A 26,261-nucleotide genomic window follows, 5' to 3' on the forward strand; every position below is an offset into this window, starting at 1 on the left:
GCGATAAAAGTTGAACTCAATCCAACTTTTGCCGCGCGAAGAATAATATTAAATAATATTATTATATTTATAATATTATTATATTTAAATAATATTAAATAATATATACGAAGAATAATATTAATATTAAATTATTTCTAGATGTTTTGCAAAGTGAAACCGATTTAAAAACAGAATTATTAGTTAACGCGGACAACTTCCGTCGTGCGGCAAGATTTGCTGCGTTCTGTGCAGGAGCCATATTTCATTTCCAAGGATGCGCAGTAGTCTAAAATGGCAGCTGCACATAAATCAATTTCGTCTAAAAATTGTAAAAAAAAAATTGTAACATGACTACTATCATAGTTGCTATGTACGTACATTAGATTAGAAGTGATCAAAAAGCGGAGATTCACGTTGTGCGTGAATCAAATCTCGCATCCTCCTTGATTGTGTTATTTTTTCAAGAAGTTTGTTCAGTTCAAAGTAGCCGATGAGTGATTAAGAGCGAAGTTCTTCAAGTTTTATGTAGTAACAACAGTGGCCTAGTTTCCATCGAGAGTTTAATCCGGATTTCTTTCATATAATTTCTTCGAGTTATATGAAGTATATAAACATATGGTGTTCTGCGCATGCGCGCAGTTTTACAATGCGCATGTGTCACAAATAATACATACTGACAGGAAAAATGAGAAATTAGCAATCTAGTGTTATAATAGAAATCTGTCATATAAGATTATATCATATAAGATTATAAGGTATTTCATTGAGCAAAATGACGGAAAAGTATCAGAACAATCAATCAGAAATTTGTCCGAAATTTAGCGTTAAATTCAAATGCAGTGTTGGTAAAAATACATAATAATTGTAAAAACAAAATTAAAATTTGAAAAAATACAAAAGCTCATAAATGAATAAAATAATGGAGTATGAAAGAAAATAATATGTTAAGAAAATTAATGTCAATAATGTTAATAAATATAATAATGTTAATAAATGTAATTTGATACTTAATATCAGCTCAATGTATGACTAATGTACGACTCTTATAGTTTTGAACACATGGGCATTCTTACAAACCAAATAGAATTACTAATTAATTATTTAAAAAAGATTGATAAATTACAATAAAGGAAATAGTTTATGAATGAATAAAAAGCGGAAGATTTTTTTTTAGATGTATATATACTCTAACTGGTCTAGTTTCCACTGAGGATTTAATTCGAATTAGAATGTAAGAATCAATCAATTACATTCCAGCATTCCCTGTCGTTCGACTGTAACAGGGGAATACTTGACTATTGGTTGATTCTTACATTTTGATCCGGATTAAACCTTCAGTGGAAACTAAGCCAGTTAGAGTATATATATGTTTCCGCCATTTTGCCTAATAAAATATCTTATAATCTTATATGAACTCTACGATCACAGACTTCTATTATTAACACTAGACTAATTTCTCACTTTTCCTGTTGTCAGATAGTATGTATTACTTGTGACACAAACGCATTGTAAAACCGCGCATGCGCAGAACACCATATATATTATATATTTTCATATAACTCGAAGAAGTTATATTTACATACAAAATGAACGAAGGTTAAGTTAGGTTAGGTTTATTCAATATGTTTTTGCATGAAATGAAAGACTGGTCACGTGACTTAATCGCATCCTTTTTCTATACATGACGGTTTTCCATTGCGCATTCACTGCAGGCAATACTTTTATATAAGGAAAAGTAAAGGGTTAATAATCTAAGAGTGTTCTCTTTTTACTGGTAGTATAACTATCATGACGTCATAACAGTACAATGCCGCAGCCATTCCAAAATTACTGTGGTACTGCCAGCACTATTGTAATGTCATTTCGGAACGGCTTTGCAGTAGACTGGCAGTAGTGTAAACAGACATAAATAAATGTATTAAATTGTTAATAAATTTTGAACGAAAGCAGCAGTTCCAAAGAAAGCATAGTTCCAAAGAAGATAAATTATGGGATCATCAATACATATTAAGATGTGAATGAATACATGTTAAGATGGGAATTTAAGAGAGATTTTCGGTAAAATGAATATATGTGCATTTTCTACAGTTAAATATAATGTATATATTTTTTTATTTCCTGAATCGAACATTTCGATGTGTTGCTTCTTTAAGCGAAGCTACCATGCACTGTAACTGCCTCATTTCGAAAGCTGCAGTAATCGCAGTGGCAATATAGCTATCATTTATGACGTCATTGAGAGAACTAGATACTGTCGCAGCGCGCTGCGTAATAATAGCGGAACAATTTTTTAGTACTGCCAGTACTGGCAATGTATATCAGAATACATCTCTAGTGTTATATAATAATAGAAGTTTGTGCCTACAATCCTAGTCAAGTTTCAATGAAGATAAAAGTGCAACAGCGGAACTCGAGAGTGAAAAAACTGAAGCAATTAGCAGATATATAATGTGTTAGATTTACATTTTTTTATAAACTGATGAAAAGTTTAAAATTTTATGATTGTACGATAATAGCATAAAATTTTTATTCAATTTAATTATTGTTTTTAATTTATTTTAAATAAAAACAAATAAGGGCTAATGAGAATTTTTTGCACGGTTGTTAGTGCGAAAATAAAAATCGTTTATTTGAAAAATCGTTTGTTGAAAAACTATAGTAATTAATTACGCATAAACGTTTCATCTCTTTTTATTACGTCTAATAAAAAGAGACAGAAGTTACTCATGTTTAGATATTCATTCAGATATAATAGATGTATTAGCAAATATTAGAATTATATTTTATGTCATCATTATGTACATATATAAAATACATAGATAATTCATATTCACTATGTCTGTTTATATGCACTTTTTGAAATTTTTATGTTCATTGTACATAAGTATATATATAAATACATACGTCACTAATATCTGTATATTTGAAAGCATGTAAACCTTATCTCTTTAGTAAAATGAAATGAAGTAATTACACACGTGCGATATATGGGTCTATGTATTGATAATGAATGTAATATATGTCCTGAACTAAAATAACATTGAACGTAGGGAATGTAGGTAAATAATTACGGCCGTGTATTGATATACATTGTCAGCAATGAAAATCTATAGTTTACGTTACATTTATTACAAATTTTCAGTATTAGAAATATATATCAGTTGACAGTCATAGTACTATATCTAATGCCATATATACATTTTACGCCCATTTCACTTCTTTTTACTACATTTAAAAAAAGATTTTTCCAGTTCAAATATAAAGGGTCTTTCAATAAGGACGCTCGATTTTTGTAATGTAAATAAAGTTGTGTGTGAGATATCCACTCAATTTTTTTTTATTTGAAAGAATATTTTATGGCATTAAGTATGGAATATAACGTTGCTCAAATTTCCGCCGCGGCTTCGTTTGGTGACACGTATTCGGGCGGTCCAATTTTCGATGACTTTTTCGCATAAATCTGGTTGAATTTGCTGGATGACATTTATTATGTTGACTTTGAGAGCATCAATTGTTTGCGGTTTATTCGTATAGACCTGCGATTTAAGATAGCCCCAAAGAAAGAAGTCTAAAGGCGTTAAATCACACGATCTCGGTGGCCAGTTCACATCGCCGCCGCGCGAAATAATCAGGCCCTGAAATCGCTCGTGCAGAATGTCCATCGTGGCATGCGGTATGTAACACGTAGCGCTATCCTGTTGGACCCACATATTATCGGTAGCCATATCATCCATTTTAGATCACAAGAAGTTGCTTATCATCGATCTGTAGCGCTCACCATTGACGGTTATGCCCGCTGGAAGTACGGACCGATGATTCCGCCAGACCAAAATCCGCACCAAACAGTGACTTTCTCGGAATGCATTTAGAGCTGGTGTATCTCGCGTGGATTGGTACCATCCCAAATTCGACAATTTGCTTGTTCACATATCCATTCATCCAAAAATGGGCCTCATTGCTAAAGATGATTTGTTTGACGAAATTTGGGTTAACTTCCAACTGCTTCAGAATCCAATCAGCGAACACACAGCGTTGTTTATGGTCGTTTACCTTAAGTTCCTGGGTCAGTTGAATTTTAAAGGGGTGCACACCCAAGTCCCGACGCAAAATTCGCCAAGTTGAAGAAAGCCCAAGTTCTTGTGTGAACGACGAGAAATTGACCGCCTCGGGTTTTCTTGTTCTTCTCTACACTCTCACGCACAGCAGCGATGTTTTCAGTAGACTTTGCGTTTCGGTGACGTACTGGTGTTGGCTGATTATTTATCGAACCGATTTTGGCTCGAATTTGGCCACCAAATGTCGAATAGTCGACTCGGCAGGACGGTTGTGGCGAGGATAAAAATCACGTAATGCGCGGAACGTTTCTCGAACGCAACATTGATTTTGATAATAAAATTTTATGATTTGCACACGTTGCTCAATGAGTGATTTGCCATACACTAAACAATTCACAATAAATTTGACAGATGTCACTTTAACATGGCTACTATGATCTAACAAATTTCGAGCGTCCCTATTGAAAGACCCTATACAAATATTAATAATATATGTACATTTAATATATGTACAATTATTACAAAAGAATATTGCATATATGTGTATTATGATGTGAATATACACATTAATAAAAAATAAAAATTATTTATATTGAGATATTCATGCTGATATTTCCTACTTTGTTGTTTACTTACCATATATGCAATTTTATTACAATTACATTTTATATGTGTATGTGTGTAAATGAATATTTAGAACGTACAGATTGAAAGAATAGAGACGTAATTACATGCGTTACGACAGTTTGAATATCGATGACGCTATATTAGATTAGAATACCAGAAATTAAAAAATCTAGAATATAAACGTTTATCTAACGGCGTGAGTAATTACCTAATAACATGAGCAGTAATCAATCTCGCAATGATAAAGTGATGATTAATCGAGCACTAACTTAAAATCTATCGTTGGGACTTACAAAAAGTCTGCACGCAGAACGCTATGGCATCAAAGAAAGAGAGAGAGAGAGAAAGGAAAATCGAAAAAAAAACTGACTTGAGCGCCATAACACTAACACATGCATCGCCACAGTATTCCCCTCCCAGTGTAAACATTAAAGAAATAAATATTGCTTAAATTATCGCTAAAACGAAAATAACAGAAAATAAAATTAAATGAAACAAACAGAAACTTATACTTATTGATCGGTTAATGTAATATTGCGCGAATTTATCCTTAAATCTAACAATCTTCTGCTTGATTGTTGGATATGTCTTTCATATTGCACTGGAATGTTAATTTCTGAATCTTGAATTAATAAATAAGCGGGCTATCGATAGCGTTAATATATCTGTCAATTAATACAGCAAAGACTTTGTCCGAAATGCGTCTATTTTACGCGGAACGGTGTACAGTTGATCCAGGAGACGCCTGTAATCTTCTAATTTAAGGAAGACGTGAGAACAGTTATGCAAATCTTTAAAAATAACTTAAGTCTAATATAATGAGAAGTTGGTCTAAGCTGTAACTTTTGCGTAATTACACGGAAATCTTCGATGAAAATAGGTAGCTCTTCAGAGGAGAAAAACTCACCCAGTACTTTAAGCGTAGTGCCGTTATAAATTAATTCCGCTAGAAGATCCTTTTTGAAACAAGTTCTTAGTCCGAGTAATAGTACTGTATCAATCCATTGAGTTTCACCGTGGCACATTAATGCTATAATTCGATGCCAGTAGATTCTGAATGATATGCAGTTATCCGACAACATTTAGAATAAGTTTGAATAATGCGTCGAACAGTTGCGCTTCAAATTGCAAATCCTGATCAGTTGTGATTAGGCATGGAGTTCCAAATCTAGCTGTTCAGTGAGTGAAAAATATCTTCGCCATCATATCTGCAATACAATTCTGTAATGGAATGGCTTCGGGCTAACGAGTAAATTAATACTTGAAATCTTTGGCTGAAGGTAGAGGACCGATATCGATATACGTGCTCAAAACGGGTATCTGATACTGGCATTTTGGTAGGCGACGGTTATGCCGATGAATTTTAGATTGCCGGCATACTAGACAGGTGCGAGTCCACTCTTTAAAGCCTTTAAAACCATGAAGGGCCATACACCTTTCTATGCAATTTGCCGGTGAGTTGCTCTGCCGCTTGATGAGACATCTGACGTACCATATCAAAAACTCGTCTATTGATCCAGGAATGTATGGTCTGATGTCTTCTTCTGAAGTATCACAGTAAATGCTGGATACTGTTTCCGATAAGATAAACTTTTTGAGCTTCAGAGATGTTTATGTAAATTGCTTCAGTTGTTGCAATTTGTCGTCTGAGGTTTGAACTTCTGCAATCTCTTGCATATCGGGACTAATTGGTATTACGATAGTGTCGACGCAAGATAATGCATCTGCTACAATATTTTCAGCGCCTGACGTATCAGTTGTGAATTCCGAAATGAAAAGTAGCTGACGAGTTTCTTGGCGACATTTGATCCGATTTCCTCTTGAATACATATACGAGGGGTTTATGATCCATGATAACATGAAAGTTTCGTCCTTCTAACATATATCGGAAATGTTTTATAGCATAGATAGCTAATAATTTCCTATCATATGCGCTTTGTTTGCGTAGGCGTTTCCTTAAAAAGAAACTGAGTGGTTGTAAAAATCCGTTGCTGTGCTATTGCAATACCACATCGATTGCTTTGTCTGAAGCGTCTGTTTGTAACGAAAGTGTATCCTTGCTGTCTGGAAATGTGAGCGAGGCCCTTAACTCGTTGAAAAGATTGTTTGAGCTCAAGAGTCTATCCTATTGTTGTGTTTATGCTCCGAGATTGCATTTAGCAATAGCACTTGCATGCTTGTAAGATCTTTGACCGATTATAGAAATTGAGTTTTCCTAAGAAATGTTGAAGTTCTTTGATTGTAGCTGATTCCTGAAATTCAGCAATAGCTTGGATTTTTTCGGATAAAGGTTTGAAAGTTGAAGGCCTTCAGCGCTGATTGTATGTCCCAGGAAGCTGATACTTTTCTATCCGAACACACATTTATTCAGATTGATTGCTATGCCATGTCTGTCGAACAGTATTTTTTATTCGAACAGTTATTTTAGATGTTCCTTATGCTGTGTTTCATCCTGCGAAAAATGAAACGAAAATGTCAATATAAGTAAAACAGAAGTCCTACAGTTATTCGGTCCATAAATTTGTGAAAAATTTGTGTTGTGTCACATAAGGAAATTCAAAAAGTACGAACGGTGTAATGATTGAGGTTTTAGGAATATCCAGTTCGCGGACTGGACTCTGTTGATATGCATGCACTAGATCTACCGTAGAGAATACAGCCATAGAGAAAATGTGTGCCTGTCTTACAAGAATGGAATTGAGTAATGATCTGGCAAGGTTATCTCATTGATCCGCGGTAATCTCCACACAGACATCAATCGCTATTCTTCTTCTGCACGAGATCTGGGGAATAGACCAAAGGCTCTTGGAAAGTCTACATAAGTCTTGTTGCATCATGTACTCAAACTCTTGTTTAGCTGCTTCGAGTTTTTATGAACAGAGTCATCTGACTTTGACAGAAAGGATTCGTTGTTTCGATTACATGTTTCGTGTACGGTTTGTTTGCGTCGAGTTACTTACATTCTAGTTACTTCAAACTTCCTTAGGATCTCTTTATATGGTCGTCGACAAACGTTAAACAAGGAATAGCTTTGCTGACAAGCTGAATAGAGACTTTAAGAAACATGCTACCATTTCGATCAATCGCTTGTGCCGTATGTCAGGCAGCAAATTGAAATATGCTAGAAAATCTGAACCAATAATGAACCAATAATGCCACGTCAGTGATTATGAAAGACCATTGAAAAACACAACAGAATTCCAAATCAAGCTGGAATAATTTTTGTCCATATATAGGGATGATCGTTTCGTTTGCAGCGTAGAGTATCCGATCGTCAATATGAGTATGATCGCGTCTTGAGACAGGAATGGTCGAGACATCCGCTTTAGTCCACCAAAAATTTGATGCTGATGACATAGTCTTTGATTACGAGATGGCGAGCTGCTACAGCCAAACTATCTGCCACCGGACTTAGTTCGACCTCCAGTACCTTCTTTTCCTGTATTGCTGGCTTCCAGCTAAAGGATTACATACACTTGCTATCTTTGCCTAAAGCGTCGACGATATTAACAGAGCTTGCTCTCCGATTGTGATTTTGGTTTCTGCGATAAGTCCTGCGAGGCCTGTGACTACGCGATAAACAAGTTTCCAATTCCATCCGATCTAGAAGCACAGACTTTTGCGACTTCCGCCGAGTTGACTTTTATCAGTGTAACTGCAGCGTTAACAACCAATGGAGCACGTCAATTCAGTTCTATTAGTTGTGATAACTTTTCGTACTTGATAGCTGTTAAGCCTGCACTTGTTGTGGTAGGCTACACCCATAAAGATTTAAGTATTTTCTTTGACACGCCATTTTGCGCGAGATCTTCCATTCGAGTGATTACGACGGTCACTTAGATTAACCATTTAATAATTTACGCAGTTCTTTTCGGCGCTATCTGCAAAACTTTTAATTAACCTGTTTTTGAGCTCAATTATCTATTGCGGACAAATTAAGCATGATATCGCTAATTTCGATCAAGGAATCGTCGTTAAGGCACTGTATCACGTAATTATATTTCATTTCATCTACAATTATATCGCGATGAGGAATTGAGCTTCTATTTATACAAATCATAGGTTTGGCTTCAATTTCCAAAACGACGTGGATTTGATTCCGACTCACACGTTCCTCTCCATATTCGCCAAACACTGATTTATTAGCATGATGGAGCTCCTATACATTTCTCCCGTTAAACAAGAGAAATATTAGACGCATTTTCCGGAGAGGTGAATGGGTCATGGTGGCCCGATTACTTGGTCGGCAAGGTTGCCAGATTTAAAAGTGCTTGATTACTTGGTTTGGAGCCATATAAAAGACTTAATCGAGCATAAGCCTGATGGCCTTGAACATGAGATATGAGATGAGATCATGGCGGCCTTTAATACCATTACGCCGAACATGCTGCATTGTGCAACGCGACAAGTTCGAAGAGCCGAAGAACGAGGAAGGCATTTCGAACAATTGTTGCATTAAACAATGAGAGTGGATTAGGCCTACTGGGGAAATCACTTAAAAAAAAAATGCGCCAAACTATCTACCTCAAGGTGGTGTGGAAACGATAGCGTTTCCTTAGTACTTATGTTTATATTCTTGGAAGAATATGAGTAGTGTCTGCATTGCACATCGCATTCTGTAGTTTGATTTTTTTATTCCAGAGAAAAATTTCTTCAAAGAAATGTTTCTTTGCTATATGATTAAAGAAAACATGTCTTTGAACGTCATTTCTTTGATTTAAACATAATTTTTTCAAATTAAAGAAATTTTTTCTTTAACCGTGTAGCAAAGAAACATTTCTTTAAATCGAAGAAACCTTTCTGTGGGTGTATAATATTTAATAGTTTTTATTATACTTAGTTTTTTATTATACTTAGTTTTTTTTGCCTTAAAATGACCTCGTAATTAATAATTAATCGTAAATCTGTACATTGCAAATCCAATATTCTTTCAATTGAAATTCTTACATTTTTTGTTTTTTAAATCGTTAAATGCAATTGAACGTATTAATTACGTTATTTTATATATTGTTAGAAATGTTTTATTAATGAATTTTAAGTAATGTGTAACGGAAGCTTGTGGTCATGCAGTAATTGAAAAGAATTGAATAATATAACTGAAAATTAAATTAGTCTTACTATTACTAGTCTTAAATGTAATGAACGTGTGTACTAGATTTAATAAATTATAAAAATTAATTTAAGTGTTAATGAAATGTAAGGGATCTGCGACTTATTGTAAAATATAATAAACTTATTGTAAAATATAATAAAAGTGTTAATGAAGTGTAAGAAATGTATAACTGAAAAGTGATGTGAATGAAATCTAATCAGGAAAGGAACCCAACTGTCCCCCTTAGATTTTAATTTAATGCCTGTATTCATAGTTAGGTCTTATATTTAAGACTTCCTTAAATTTATCTTCAGATACTTTACGAATTATTTCATTGGCTACTAAGCATCTAAAGATAAATTTAAGAAAGCCTTAAATACAAGGTTCTATGAAAAGAAAAAATTTTTTTCTTTATAGAAAAATAACTTTTATTAAAAAATTATTAAAAGTTTTTTTTATTATAGTTCTAAAGTACTTTTGAAGTACTTTTGACATTCTATTTTCATTCTGAAAATTTTTTTCTATCTCTTACAGTTTCAGTGACATTCACTTCGAAAGAGAGACATCGATTTTTCCAATGATATTCGCTACAAAAGAGAAAAATCGATTTTTTCCAAGGAGTGTTTCATTCTTTAAAAGTGCATATGAGCACGTATAAAAAAATACATGTCGCTTATTTTTATCTGGAGAATAACATACTGCTCATTAAAATCGAAGAGGGACAGTTGGGTCCCTTTTCTTGTAAGTTACAGATTTTTTAAATGTAATGAATATGGGTATTAAAATTGCTGGATAGTTTAATGAAAATAAACTAAAACTAAACTCAATTTTCAATTAATGTTTTTCAATACACTTAAATTTTCAGTTACTACAAATTTAAACTTCTCATTACTACATAAATAATCTTTTCAGTGACAGAAAATTTAAATTTTATTCATCAGTGAACATTAAAGATTAATGAAATTTAAGAACGTTTTTAATGATGTACAATTAAACTTGTTAAACAGCAAGAAACATGTGAAAAAACCTCAGTTAAATGCGTCATTATACATGGAAAAATAATACATCTGGAATACAATGTAGCGGCTATCTACGCGAGTTTATACTATAATTTCAAGTGTACATGCATTAACATGTCAAAAAATAAAATAAAATATAACATAAAACGACGCGATAGTTTCGGCGAAGTATGTCTCGAAGCGTAATTAAATAAAAACATCGTATAAAGCAAGTTATCACGACGATCAGCATACGCTTTGCGTACAGCATGCGCTATGCTTTGATTAATTATATCGCTTAATATATCTATAATTGTGTTAAAATGTATTTAATCGTGCAAATAACGTGATTTATAATGATAAGAAATGTATAATAAGGAAAACTTCAGCTAAAACATTTTTGGATAGTGTAGGCGCGATGCGGGGAAATACATAGAACCGCCATGTCAGGCTGTGCTAAACAGGCTGTACGAAGCGCTACTACGTGTGGGCCGTTCTACGAATTCGCGCGGCATGGCTTAACCGCATATTGGCTTAGACATTTCCTTTTCTAATTCGAAAACTATAGCGAGTATCTCAAAATAGTATAAGAATTTTTTGTTCCCTTTGATCCATTCTCCGCCCCCATTGTGACTCCGACCCTTAAGAGACATCCTGAATTTAATCATTATGACATTATATCTTATCTTATAATAACTTTAAATAAGAAATATTAAGCTTGTATTAGGGTGCGTTCTACTTTATGCATGGTGCATATGATGTATTATTTTATCCTCATTTATATTTGATAAGCAACAAAATAAAACGATACATCATACGCATCATGCGTAGAACGAAACGCATTCTTAGTTGGATGTTTACTTAATTATAAATATAATAGAGAATAATTTAAAAAAACAAATAAAAATATTAATTAATATTATAGATAGAGTTCAGCGATAATAGTGATGTAGATGAGACTTTATGAGCATATGATTCATCTACAGAAAAGAAAAGATGATATACTTGAATGTATTAAAATATTTTCTTTATTCTCTTATTAAGTCTGATATTGATTATAGTATATCAAAAAATGAAAAAAAAAAACGATTAATAAAACACCGAAAGCAAAAATTTACAAATAAATGGCTTTCTCAACCAGAATTCAGTGCTTGCTTAAATTGTAATCAGAAAAATGAATACAGAGCAAAGTGTATATATTGTCATTGTTTAATAAACACAAATATTATGATTATTAAGCGACATAGGAAAAGTTGAGACATAAAGAAAAAATGCAAACAGTGATCTATGAAACAGTGATCTATTTCATGTTTTACAAAGAAAATGCAATTTGCAGATAAGACTATTATGTCAACTGAAAATTGGTTGGATTTTTAATGGAATACATAATCTGCCTTTTCGTTTGGCTGATCATTTAACAGATTTGTAAAAGATATTTACTATGATCATTCTACAATAAAAAATTTTGCTATGAAAAGAACAAAAGCAACTAGGAAATATTATTGGTATTTCCCATAAAGACAAATTAGCTCAGATATATAAGAAACAATAAATTTAGTCTTCTTACAGATTTATTATAACATATCTTGCATTAAAATCGCTTGTGTAATAGTGAGATTTAATGATACTACTTTATAAAAGATTGTCAGTGAATTTTGGGAGCTGTATAAAATTTTTTATTCAAGCAATACCAACGAAGGTGCAACAGCAGAACATTTATTTCAAGGTGTAATACAGTCTCTTGATGATTCAATCTCTCTTGATTATTCAATCTCTCAAATATGATTGGATTTGCTGCAAATGAATGCAGTACAATGATGGATCAATATAATTCTGTAGTAGATTGAGAGAAAAATGTCCTAATATTTTTATTTTAAAGTGTGTCATTCCGTACACTTATGCGCAAATGAAGCTTGTAAAAGTTTCCCCGATCACTTGAAAATTTAGCAAGAAATATACAATTTCTTTAAATTAAGTGCAAAAAGGCAATTTCGTTAATTTCAAGAATTTGTTGATGTGACATCACATAACATTATTACATCCATCTCAAATACGTTAATTATCTTTAATAATGGTTGTGGAGCATATTATTGAACAATGAAAAACTCTAAGATTGTTTTTCATCGATAATTAATTGAACGATTGCAAGCTACAGAACAAATTTTTAAAGATCTATATATATAGTACTTCAACGAAATATATATAGTAGTATAACGAAATTATATTTCTTCTTCCTTGAGTGGATTTTATTAAAGTTTACGGATTTCAATCGTTTCTTTCAAACTGATAGAATAGTCATCACTGAATTACATGACAAAGTAATAAATCTTTATCAAGAAATTCTTCTATAATATACTATATGAAGAGAGATTATATAATAAAAACTCTACTTTCTGATATTAATCCTTGTAAGAAGAATTCTTGTAAGAAGAAGGAAGATAAATATATTCCAAATTCACAAATATATCTTAGCATTAAAGTATTTCAAGCCATTAATGAACAAAATCAAGTTTTAATAAAAGAAGAGAAGGAGAACTTTTTTTTAGTACTGCAGGGAATTTCTAAAGGTTTCATTTATAACATCTATAACATGTTATATTTACTTCCGTTTTTTATTTATTACATTTTGTATGTATAATATTTTTAATTATTTTTAATTATCAGTACAACAAACATCAAAGCAACCTATGATATGCAAAATCCTATTTTGAAAAACTTAAGACACTGAATCCAAAAAACGCTTATCTTTGTCGTATCGATATACTGTCACTTTTTAATTTAATGAACGTAATTCCGAGAATTACAAATACATAGTACTATTATGTAAAAAATAAATGATTAATGGCACATCTTCCATTTTTTGCTACTTTTTTGCCTAAAAATATTGAAAAAGTACGTATGGACAGGTTTTGAAACGAGTTTTTGAATAATAAAAATGTTGTAGAAAAGTCTGAATTTCATGAATTAGCTATATTTGCTTTCGATGCCTTCTATGCCTACCACATTCAAATGCAGATTGCGAATTTTTAGTCGGACGTATTATAACGTATTTGAATTGAAAAATAAATATTTTTAAATATAGATTCAATATATTTTTACCACATATGATAATTATATACATAATTACTTAACTTTTATTTCATTTACAGATAAATTTAACGAAAACAAAAATATGTATAGAAATAAGTTAAAAGTTGAAACAATCAACGGATCATTACTAGCAACAGAATGTATAAAACAATCGCAAGGAGAAAATTCTAACTGCATTACATTTCAGCCAACAGATAAAATGTTGGAAAAAATAACAACAAACATTTCATATCTAAAAACAAAAATAAAGATAAAAGAAGAGGATAGCGAAACAGAAATTGTTTATGTAAAGATGTTATGTAAAGATGTAAAAAATAAATTAATGTAAATATATAGATTTATTTTTCATACATAAGAAAAAAAAATGTAAAAAGTTTCAGGCAATCTGATGTAATCAAAATATTGTTAAACATGTCATTTTGACATCATTTTATATTATTTATATAATAAAATAGTAAGACAAATAATCGTACATTTAGCTTTCTTTTTTTACCGATTTAGGAAGGAAATTGGACCCAGCTTACTGCCTGAGCCGGTAAAAAGAAGCTAAATGCGACTATTTGTACTACTATTTTGTCATGATAGTACGACATAAGTACTACTATTTTGTCATGGTACGATATAAGTGCTACAATACTATTTCTTTAGATTGGTACTACACTTCCTTTACTGCCACCTGGCAACGCTGGTTGTATTGATAACTGAATGTACTCGCCACCCATTCGCGACCGCGAATTATGGATAAATGACTTAAATATTGCACCTAGATTTTTTGTAAATAATTTTTTTCTTTCTTATACCGCTCACACCTCACACCTAATTTGTTTACGAATAACTAAAAAGAATCGACAGTACTAACCAATTCTTGGTTGTTTTTCCATATTGGCTACAGTTTAACATACTTTTATAACATCAGTTCACAGTTCGGTGACAAATAATCTTATTTATTGTTCATGATTTATTCGCTTAAAGTAATAGATATGTATATGTTATGATATGTTTCTATGAAATGTGATACATTCTAATTATATGTTAACTATGATAACTGAAATGGAACAGAAATTTTTTTTCCCTTTATCTGCCGATATACCATAAATTTCGATATTAATTTCGTAATTATTCTTCTTGATCTCTTCTATAGAATTCAGAATCAGAGGAAAACATTCAATCTCTATCTGATGCACCGCCAAAATCAAAGATAAAATTAAAAACAAAAACATCGTTAACAAACACTCCGAAATGATCTTGGCTTTTGGATGATAATTTTAAAACATGATTTTCCAAAGTTCCTGATGATTCAGCAAATATAAAATTTTGCAATGTGAATGTAAATTTTACAGCTAAATTGACTGTAATAAAAAATCATTTACATCTCAGAATCATAAGCGTAAATTTCTAGAGACTCAGCCCAAAACAAATACTTTTCTCCCAAGAAGTGAAAGAAATATTGTCAAAAAGGAATTTAAAAATTTGAATTACGTCGACGCTTTCCCCTTCGAGAGAGAATTCGAGCTTAGGCAGTTGAAAGATCAGTACCTTCAAACAACAGCATATGATCTAGAGTTTTCAAATAACGATAAATTCGAATTAATTGATGGATTAACATACCGGAAAGACACTGATCGTCCCAGATTTATTAATTTCAATATCTGGTTATCTACATATGCATTCAATAATTGAATGCCATTGGTAACTTTTAGGAATTAGAGGAATTATGCTTTAAATTTGTTGTGAATCACTTGACGGCTGTGACACAAACAGAAAACTTCGCTAATCTGGATGTGATGAAAACTTTAATAATTAAGGCAATTAATAATTAAGGCAAGCAAGACTGGTAGTTTTAAGACGTAATTTATTTATTTGTCTCAAAAAAGAACAATGGATCTCAATAAGAATGGAAATCGCTTAGCTTGTTGCACTATACTAGGCGTATGTTTTATAATAGCATATCCAGACGAAATATTTCGATAATTCGTAATCTTAGTTGCATTATTAGCATTCCGTATAAGTGATTAAATTGATGCGACTGTGTTCTGTCATGCATTTTCCGATAATTTTATGTGAAAAATTTTTCGTGGATTTCAGTGAGTATGATCTTGTGCAAAGGTATTGAGATGATCTTAGAATGCGTGTATAAACAAGTTAAAAAATTGCCATTCCTTAAGAGAATTAATTTCACGTTCGCAATGATGCCATTATATCGATAAAACTGTGATAATAGAGAACAAAACTTTTAGTGCTTATCTCTGATTTGTAAGCGCTTACATCACATTATATGTCACCAGCAAATGATTAATTTTTATTGATTATATATATGATTGATTAATTTTTAAATAGGTAAGAGATATTCAAGTTAGCAGGTATGGGATGCTTGTCCTAAAAAAAGTTATTTTCATATATATATAATTTCATATATATATAAAATTTTCAAATATATATATATACATATATATATATATATATATATTTTTTTTTCATATATATATATATATATATATATATATATATATATATTCATATATATATTTTGACTAGTATATTATGTTATATTTTAAGGACCTTGCACAAATAATACAGATAAAGTTGCGACAAACTTTGGCTCGAACTATGACACTTTGTTGAGAGGTATTGATCGATAGCTTCCATAGACAAAATCATAAAAAATAGGCAGATTTTGTTGTAGCAACATTCGAAAGTTTCTACTAATCGATTTGTTTCGGACTAAAAAGTATCTTTATCTGCTAAACTAATCTTTTTTTTTAATGATCATAATATTTTTATATACAGAATAATGAAATAAATCGATTAATGTAAAGAAAACATTCAGTTAGTATAAAAAAATTATGTTATTTGTAATATGCATATTTACAAACTACACATTTTTCCTGTATATCGGTTGATTCATTTCGTCGTTTCATACGTCGTTTCATACGTGAAAGTATTAAAATAAATTATTGTTCGGTATCCCTATGACTCACGACATCTAGTCGCATCGCCTAATCGCATTGATGAAAAATCGATGAACCCACGAGATGTTCAGCTACGCATGCGTCACGCGTAATCGATCGAAAAATATCAGATCATCACGGCTGATCTAACTGCCGAGTCGACAACACGTGTCTCGTCTCGTGAAAAGATTTTCGCCGCGCTACCGCTACGATTCTTCCATATCCACTGTAAACACGTTCGCTCGCGCTCGAGGTCTGTTCAATAAAATCCGGAAAGCAGAGAAATTCGCATTTTTCTCGACCGAGTGCCCTCGAAATAACAATTCCGCGGGAAACGCTCAGATGGTGATCGTCTGGCCACGTCATTACGATTTTCGTGCGCTCAGCAAGATCGCCAATACATCTTTTGGTCCTTCGAGCCGGATGCTGTCAAGTATTTGGCCTCAGTGAAGTGGCGAGCAGCAATTTGGCAGTCAATCAAGGACACTACATTGAGACGAAAAGACATCGCAGTAGCAGCAATCAGTGCAAGCGTCGCACCAGCGGCAGCACATAATTCATAAAGCAGTCGCAAGGCCCGCGTCTAAGCATCAGAGACGCAGCCCGGCTCTTACTTCATGATTCATTACGTCGCATCTTAACAAAGAATCGACTTTTTACGAGTGGAATCCTGCTGACAGCGGAAAACAAGGCCCAATCTAGGCGACATGCAATGGAAGTCATCCTTCAGCGGCGCACCATCTGCGAGAGGAGATTTTCCATCCAACAACGTTCGACTGGAGGGTATCTAGCATTCATCGCATCTTCTTCTGAGATTAATTACGTGCGTAACAAGATAAGGAAGACCAGTGTTTCCATTGCCAATCAAGTTCTCTCCGCCATTAGCCCGTTCGTTGTATGCGCGCGTATTCACATTCAAGATAGTCGACTAACTAGAAGCGTCGATACTTAAGCGACAGCGCGCGACCATAAAGGCATCATGCACGCGTATCAGAACGTATGTAGAGTCAATCGCCGCCATTAGCCCGTCAATAGTGGCTCAACTCGAAGAGCGGAAAGCGAAACTCGAACAATATTGGGCGGAATATAACGCGTATAATATAAATATGTGCAATCGCGTCTAGAATCATTAGACGAGTCCGAAGGCTGCGATCGAGACGGCTTCGAAGAAACGTTCTATGCGTTATTCGGTAGAATCCGCGAACTCATTTCCCCTTCGCCGACATTGCGAGCGTTCATCTTTTCTCTGCTCTCCTCAAGTGTTCGCGAATCAGATAATAGCATGCACATTCGATTGCCTAAGCTAAATTTACCAACATTCCGGCAAATACGATGAATAGTTCCCGTTTTTCGATACAACTTATCCATTCCAACGCCTCTCTCTCAAATATGCAAAGATTTCAGTATTTACGAGCATCACTCACCGGCGATGCAAGCGCTGTAGTCAGTTCATTGGAATTATCGCTAATTACGAAGTTGCGTGGTCAATTCTCAGAGAGCGATATGACAACAAGCGCATGATTGTTCAAACTCACGTCAATGCTATATTGGATTCGCCGACTATGACAAGGGAAAATCCAATCGATCTTAGAAGAATCTCTAACGAGGTTTCGAAAATTTGCACGCCCTTCAGGCATTGAAGTGTCTTACGATGCACTGGGATCATCTTCTCGTTCCCATTCTAATTTCTAAACTTGACTCATTCACGTTACGCGAGTAGGGAACCTCCTTAACGGGCCGCCGCCGCTCAAACAGTTGTTAGATTTTATCGCTCATCGATGTGAGGTGCTCGAGATTACCACAAGAGCTAGCAACACTTCCGTAAAGAAGATCGAGGCAAAATCGCAGCCAAATGTTAAGCGGTCATCGTCGTGCGCGGCCACCGTTAAACCTAAATGCAACTTCTGTCAAGGAGGACACGTCATTTATTATTGCAAAAATTTCGTGGCATTTCCAATATCACAAAGAATTGCAGAAATTCGCAGCCGCAAACTCTGTGTCAATTGCTTGCGCTCCTCTTCTCATGCATCAAGCAAATGCACTTCCGGTCAATGCAAGGTCTGCCAGGCAAAGCACAATACGTTGCTTCATATGTCTTCAGCCATTGACTAACAATACCAATAAGGAAGTTGTGCCTAATGTAACTCCTCCCCCCTCACTCCTAGCGAATTATGCCTCAGAATCATCAAATAACGAAGAAGCCATGCTTTCGACTGCGGTTGTGCTCGTCTGTGACAGCGACAGCTTGGCAGGGCGTGTCAAGCATGGTTGGATTCCGGATCATAAGCGAACTTCGCAACCAAGAAATTTGTGGAAGCTCTCGGTTTGGAAACGCGTCCATTAAATGTCTCGATCTTCAGCGTCAATGGCACGGTAATCTCGTCTAATCACGTGGTTGGAATCAAATTATAATCGCGACTCAACTCGTACACCGCGGTTATCGAATGCATCGTTACTGATCAGATTACTGATAAAATTCCGGCGGTCTCTTCGGCGCGGGACAAATTTAATTTTTCGCGCAACATTCATTTAGCTGATCCGCGATTTCACATATCGTCGGACATTGATCTTTTAATCGGAGTGGACTTGTTTTGGAATCTAATATGCGTCGGTCAAGTCAAGTCTTCAAACAAGCATCCAACTCTCCAAAAAACACGACTGGGCTGGATTTTGGCGAGTCGTTTGGACGGCATCATATCGACCGTCTCAAAGATTCACTCGTTTCACGCATCCGTAACTAATGCGGAATTACACGAACATGTCAGTCGTGCCTGGCAAATGGACGATATATCCACGCAATCGCACAATTTCACTATGGAGGAAAGCATTTGCGAGCGTCACTTCTTAGACAACGTGTCTCAGAATTCTCAAGGTAGATATACCGTCAAGCTTCCAATCAAGGAGCAAATATTAAATAACATTGGCGATTCGCGTGAATCTGCTCTCAAACGATTGAAGGGCATCGAGAGACGTTTCAAGCGCGACCCTACACTCAAACTTCAATACGCGACGTTTCTCGACGAATATGTATCGCTGGGGCGACGCGTAGAGCTGCCCACTGCGGAAGAAACAATATCGTTTTATCTTCCACACCACTGCGTCTTCAAAACGGTTGAGCAAGCATCAAAAATTCGTGTTGTATTCGATGCATCTTATCGCAGCAGTTCCGGCGTATCATTAAATGACGCGCTTCTAGTGGGACCGACTGTTCAACAAGATTTGATCTCAATTTTGATGCGCTTCCGTTTTTTCACTTATGTCATCACCGCTGACATCATAAAAATGTATCGGCAAGTTTTAGTACATCCGTCTCAGACGCGCCTGCAGAGAATACTTTGGCGTAATGACCGCTCTGCTAATGTCGATACGTACGAACTCACTACCGTCACTTACGGTACAGCTTTCGCGTCATTTTTAGCCACCAGATGCCTCAAACATTTGGCCGAGCAGCATGTCATCATCAATTCACTCGCGGTGCGGCATGTGTCCTTCGACTTTTATGTCGACGACATGCTCACCGGAGCAGATACAATCGACGAATTAAAACTAATTCGCGATGAAACTATTCAACTATTAAAATTAGGAGCATTCGACCTGAGCAAATGGACCTCGAATTGCCCTGAACTATTACAAATAGATAACCGTAACCGTATGCCAGTTATCATCGGAGATAACGCCACGGACTCATGTATTCTGGGCATGCAATGGAACCAATGTCAAGATACGTTTCAATTTCTCTGCAGACTTAACAGAACACGTTATATCAAAATTGTACTTTCCGAGGTCGCTAAATTGTTGGATCCTCTGGGCCTTCTAGGTCCGGTCATCGTGATCGCAAAACTCATCTTGTAAGATCTGTGGCAATTGGCCATTCAATGGGACGAGTCCGTTCCTCAGGATATCCACACTCGTTGGATCGCGCTCAGAACACAGATGAATGATTTGAATCAATTAAAAATTCCTCGATGCGTTAAATACAATGTTCATCAATCAATCGTGGAAGTGCACGGATTTTGCGATGCCAGCCAAGCGTTCGGAGCCTGCATATACCTTCGCACCAAGCTCGGTCTCAACGACCATCACTCCAAGTTGCTGTGCTCAAAGTCTCGCGTCGCGCCGATTAAAACCGTCTCGTTACCGCGATTAGAACTATCGGCCGCTTTACTATTGGCGCGCTTAATCAACAAGGTTAGGGAGTCTTTGGAACTCTCGCAATGCCCGACTTATCTATGGTCGGACTAAACGATTGCTTTAAACTGGATAATCTGCCCCTCGCGGTGGTGGTCAGTCTTTGTGGCAAATAGGATGGGTGAAATTCAGCGCCTAACAGAAGTCGAACGCTGGCGACATATCGCATCCCCCGACAACTCTGCCGACACATTGTCGCGTGGGATAAATCCGCATGATTTAATCAATGCTGAGAGGTGGTGAAATGGTCCCGAATTTCTAAAATGGGATGAAGAACACTAACCGCTCAGTGTCTTCTCGCGTTTAGACAATGATGTTCCCGAACAAGGGAAAATCCGCGTAGCCGTTTCCACTTTCCATCCCTGCATCATTGACGACTTACTAAATAAGTGTTCCAATTTAAACAAAATATGCCGCATCATAGCGTATTGTTTAAGATTATCCAAGGCTCACCGGGAGCACAGAATATCTACTTTCCTCCGCTGAAATAGCTACCGCCTTAGATTCTATTTGTAGAGCAGTGCAACAGCGAGTATTTTATCGCGAATATGAAGCATTAGTCAAGAAATTGTGAATACTTCTAGTAATATCTTATCGCTATCTCCATTCTTAGATGAAAGCAGACTAATGCGAGTTGGCGGAAGATTAAAAAATTCGAATCTCGCGCGTTCAATGCATGCCATCCAATTCTGCATGCAAACACATATTATATCAGCGTATTATAGAGCGTAAACACACACGAAACTTACACGCGGGTTTGCAAGCCACGATGGCTTTCGTGCGCCAACGCTTTTGGCCGCTATCATTGCGATCCACGGTACGTGGAATAATACAAAAATGTGTAACCTGCTTTAGGGCCAAGTCTAAGCAATCAGAGGCCTTAATGGGCTCATTGCCGGCCAGCCGAGTTAATGTATCTAGACCTTTCTCTCGCTGCGGCGTAGACTATGTCGGGCCACTCTTGTTACGCGAGGGAAAGCATCGAAGCGCGCGAAGTCACAAAGCGTACGTCTCGCTTTTTGTGTGCTTCGCCATGAAAGCGGTCCACCTGGAGTTAATAAGTGATCTCACGTCCGAAGCCTTCATTGCCGCTTTTAAGCGATTCATTTCGCGTAGGAATAGACCCGTACACATATATTCAGACAATGGGACCATCTTCGTGGGCGCGCATAAACAAATTCAAGAATTATACGACGTGTACAATGATCCACAAGTCCAGTCCGAGATCAAAAATTTTTTTCGCGAATTAGAAATTTCTTGGAGCTTCATTTCGCCTAATGCACCTCACTTTGGAAGTTTATGGAAGGCAGCCGTAAAATCTACAAAATACCACATGACTCGGATCGTGGGCAAGGCTCATTTGACCTTTGAGGAAATGCAAACGACCCTCTGTGAAATTGAGGCGATCCTCAATTCGCGTCCCCTATTAACCATTAAGCCTTAACGACCTAGCGTATCTAAGTCCGGGACATTTCTTGGTTGGCACGACTTTAAATGGTCTTCCTTGCATTGACTTAAGCGATGTCAACGAAAATAGGCTACTACGGTGGCAACGCGTAGAGCAAATCCGGCAACATTTTTGGCGCAGGTGGAGTAACGAATATCTTCATTCTCTACAAGCCCGAACCAAATGGATAGTCAGCAAGGGAACTCAGCTGTTAACTAATCAACTCGTGCTCATAAGGCAGCCGAACCTAACTCCGCTTCAGTGGGCAATGAGGTCCTGGAGGTTCATCCTGCTCCCGACGGCATTGCTCGCACGGCAACTATCAAGATTGCCAAGGGCTCCTATGTGAGGCCACTGTCTAAATTATCGATATTACCAAAATTTAAATCTAGTCGATACTTTACATTTAGTTTAAGTGCCTTTAAGTACTACCTTTTGATTATATCGTATCTCGCGCAAGTTTCTTGTTACTTTCAAATAAGAATGATTTATTATATTGTTTTTCATTATATCGCTTGCGTATCTAGATATTATTACGCGTTGATCTTCAGTGCAATGACTAAATATGATATTAAATCGTATCAGAGTAATTCGCATTTCATGTTATGCTAGCGAATTCATGCTTTGTATATCACATTGAAAGTCAATCCTTTCAAGGCGTGTTCAGTATTCCTATGACTCGCGACATCTAGTCGCCTAATCGCATTGATGAAAAATCGATGAACCCACGAGATGTCGATTGCTCAGCTACGCATGCGTCACGCGTAATCGATCGAAAAATATCAGATCATCATGGCTGCTCTAACTGTCGAGTCGACAGCATGTGTCTCGTCTCGCAAAAAGGTTATCACCGCGCTACCGCTACGATCCTTCCATATCCGCTGTAAACACGTTCGCTCGCACTCGAGGCCTGTTCAATAAAATCCGAAAAGCAGAGAAATTCATATTTTTCTCAACCGAAGTAGCAATTCCGCGGGAAACGTTCGGACGGTGACGCCTGGCCACGCCATTACAATTTTCGTGCGCTTAGCAAGATCGCCAATACTGTTATAAAAAAATGAATAGCATGTGAAGATATTTTTCAGTTTGATCAGGCTCAAATAGAAATTTTTATCGTTTTATTTAATGAAACTTTTGATTAGTATCTCATAATTTACAAAATATCACAATTTCGACTAATTTAATCGAACCACTTTTTCCGTACAATTTGTGCATAATTCTTTACTAGATATCCCTATGTAATAAAAAGATTGTGAGAATATAAGAAACTTCAAGATTTTTATGTAATTTTTTTATTTTTAATGTCACCAATTTTGTTTCTAGCTAGTTTGTTTCTTTGACTATTTGTACACTGTAAAATATAAATATGTGTGTAAAACTTGCGACTGTAATAAAATTTCTTAACACTTTCTAATAATTTATGTTGAAGATACTGTGTCGCGCGGAAGAGCCCGACAGAAAGATCTTATACAATCGTTTATCATTTTACTATGTTATGTCATTTTATTGTAATTTTTTTAATATACAAACGATATACAAATGATTAAACTTTACTAGTGGTAATGCAGAATATTGCTTTTACCTACTGTGTTGACTTACCGATTATTAATAATATACAGAATAGAACTAGCTACATTAGAACATATACTAGAATCCCTATAATGGCTGTGTTCTAAAATTGACTGCCAGTACTAAAAATCTATAGTACACGTAACGTAAACGTAGCATTTTCAGTGCTGGCAGTAAATTTGGAATACGGCAAATAGTTACGGCATAAGACCGGAAAGATGTCATTGCTGGGTACCGGGTATCGACCGGAAATAGCATAATTTCAATGGTTGACAGTTAATATGGCTCCTGCATACAGAACGCGACAATGTTTGTCGGAAGTTATTGCACTAACCAATAATTCTATATTCTTAAGTCGGCCTCACCATGCAAAACTTCTAGAAATGATGTAATATTGTATTACTTCCGCCGCGCGATAGAAATTATATATCTATTATTTCCAAGTAAGCGAGAAGTTGACGCGGCTATCGCGCCGCGTTGCCGCGTTCTGTGTGCAGGAATAGCACAGTATATACAGTAGTGCAACTAGTTTTTTTCGTTAAATGTCGAAAAGAAACAAATTTCTCATGTAACAATGCGATATATAAAATTAATTGTCAAAATTGCATCCTATGTGAGACAGACTAAAAGAATTTTAAAAACAAATGTTTGTGAGCACTGAAACCATATTAATAGGAAGACTGCTTCGCAGTCCGTCATTACAGAGCACAGAATTGAGAACACAACCATGAATTCGATTGAAACAATATCAAAAAAAAGTCTTGGACGAAGAAAGAAATTATAATACGAGATTAATCTCTGAGACAACATTTATTAAAAAGCAAAAAAACGGATTAAACTTACAAAATGATACAGAATTATTAAGCCCATTGTATTACGATTTAGTAATATAATTACAAATGCATAAGTAAAATGCTTTAAGTAATTCACCTCTTTTTCTACTTAGAATTACTTAAGCGATAAAACGCTTTAAGTAATTCATCTTCTTTTCCGCTTCGAATTACTTGAGCGATAAAATGCTTCAAGTAATTCTTTGTCTACTCAGGATTATTTTACTTAAGCGGTAAAATATTTCAAGTGATTCTTCTTTTCCGTATTCAGAGTTACCTAAGCAATAAAACTCCTTAAGTAACCTATAGTTATTCTCCCTAGAACCAAACCATAACTCCTGAAAAATCTCTCTCTTCCCCCCTTCTTTTCGAACTTATCTTCTTCTACGTCATGGGTACTAATGAGAGAAAATTTTAATATTATAGATGATCTGGCAGAACAGATATAGAGCAGGACGCAAGAAACAGGCCAAACTCGAGAAACTAAAAAAAGCTAACGTTCCAATTATTACGAATACAAACCCTTCATCGACTTAAAAAGCTCATTTGCGCCAAAAATATCAAGATCAAGGCTCCTCCGACGTCCCTGTAATAGACCTTACCTCCGACAACCCTACCGATAGTTCCCCCCAGAATATCCCTTCAGACTCTTCCTTAGATCTCGAATTTCCTTCCTCTTTTTACTCTCCCACTTTGACAAGATCTCCACACTCTACAGTTCCTTCTCTTTTTTTTTCTTCTGTCCCTTCTGAGAACAGCAGATCTTTCGACGAGATTTTTCAATCTCTTGAAACTCTTATCGAATTTGCAAGATTCTCTCTCTCCTTGATCACACCATCTCACATAAATACACACACGCACGCACTCATAGACAAAAAACCTAGTTATTAGCATAATCTTAGTATTATTATTGTTATCGTACATAAATGTATACACACAGGCACATACATAAATATATACGAATATTTTAGTAAATAAATGTAACCAATTATTTTTTGTAAAACCAATAAGACTGTAATTATCATTTATTTCGCCACCTTTCCAATTCATTGTGTCTAGACAAAGATCAAACAGATCCAATCCCTGATCAAAAGGATTAAATTCCTTGACCAAAAGAGAATGCACAATCTCAAATCAGATAATAGCATCATGTATCGACGTTGACCACATAATTTGGGACATAATCAAGTGCGTCCGACTTGTGCTCTTGCCTCAGAGCGATAACAAGAGCAATATCAGTTGCATCCTTCCTCCGCCCCTTCCTAATTTCTTCTTCCCTTCGAAATAAACGAATCCTGGGATTTGAACGTGAATACATGGATTGACTCTAAATTTTATATTATATTATTGAAGATGATTTAATACGAAGGTTGAAACGTTACACATCTTTAATATTATATATATATATATATATATATATATATATATATATATA

At 35.3% G+C, this 26,261-nt stretch overlaps 3 protein-coding genes across 3 annotated transcripts in view; 2 read left to right on the forward strand and 1 right to left on the reverse strand.

The window, feature by feature from the left end:
* Positions 1-3,756: 3,756 nt before the first annotated feature.
* LOC105621808 lies at positions 3,757-6,546 on the reverse strand. Its single transcript, XM_012203259.1, is given in 4 exon segments — positions 3,757-4,167; positions 5,522-5,717; positions 5,926-6,456; positions 6,458-6,546. Coding segments are annotated over 4 exon segments (1,227 nt in total).
* Positions 6,547-17,499: 10,953 nt separating this feature from the next.
* On the forward strand, positions 17,500-20,644 carry LOC105621809. Its single transcript, XM_012203260.1, has 5 exons — positions 17,500-17,575; positions 17,917-17,982; positions 18,513-18,850; positions 18,894-19,115; positions 19,256-20,644. Exons 1-5 carry the CDS (start codon positions 17,500-17,502, stop codon positions 20,642-20,644), a joined length of 2,091 nt encoding a protein of 696 aa, XP_012058650.1.
* Positions 20,645-21,749: 1,105 nt separating this feature from the next.
* Positions 21,750-26,261, forward strand: part of LOC105621810 — a 15,522-nt gene continuing 11,010 nt past the window's right edge. Inside the window, 2 exon segments of the mRNA XM_012203261.1 lie at positions 21,750-22,371; positions 22,433-22,772. Coding sequence (XP_012058651.1) covers positions 21,750-22,371; positions 22,433-22,772 — 962 coding nt within the window.

The sequence above is a fragment of the Atta cephalotes genome (genome assembly GCF_000143395.1).
Source record: "Atta cephalotes unplaced genomic scaffold scaffold00037, whole genome shotgun sequence".
Lineage (NCBI taxonomy): Eukaryota > Metazoa > Arthropoda > Insecta > Hymenoptera > Formicidae > Atta > Atta cephalotes.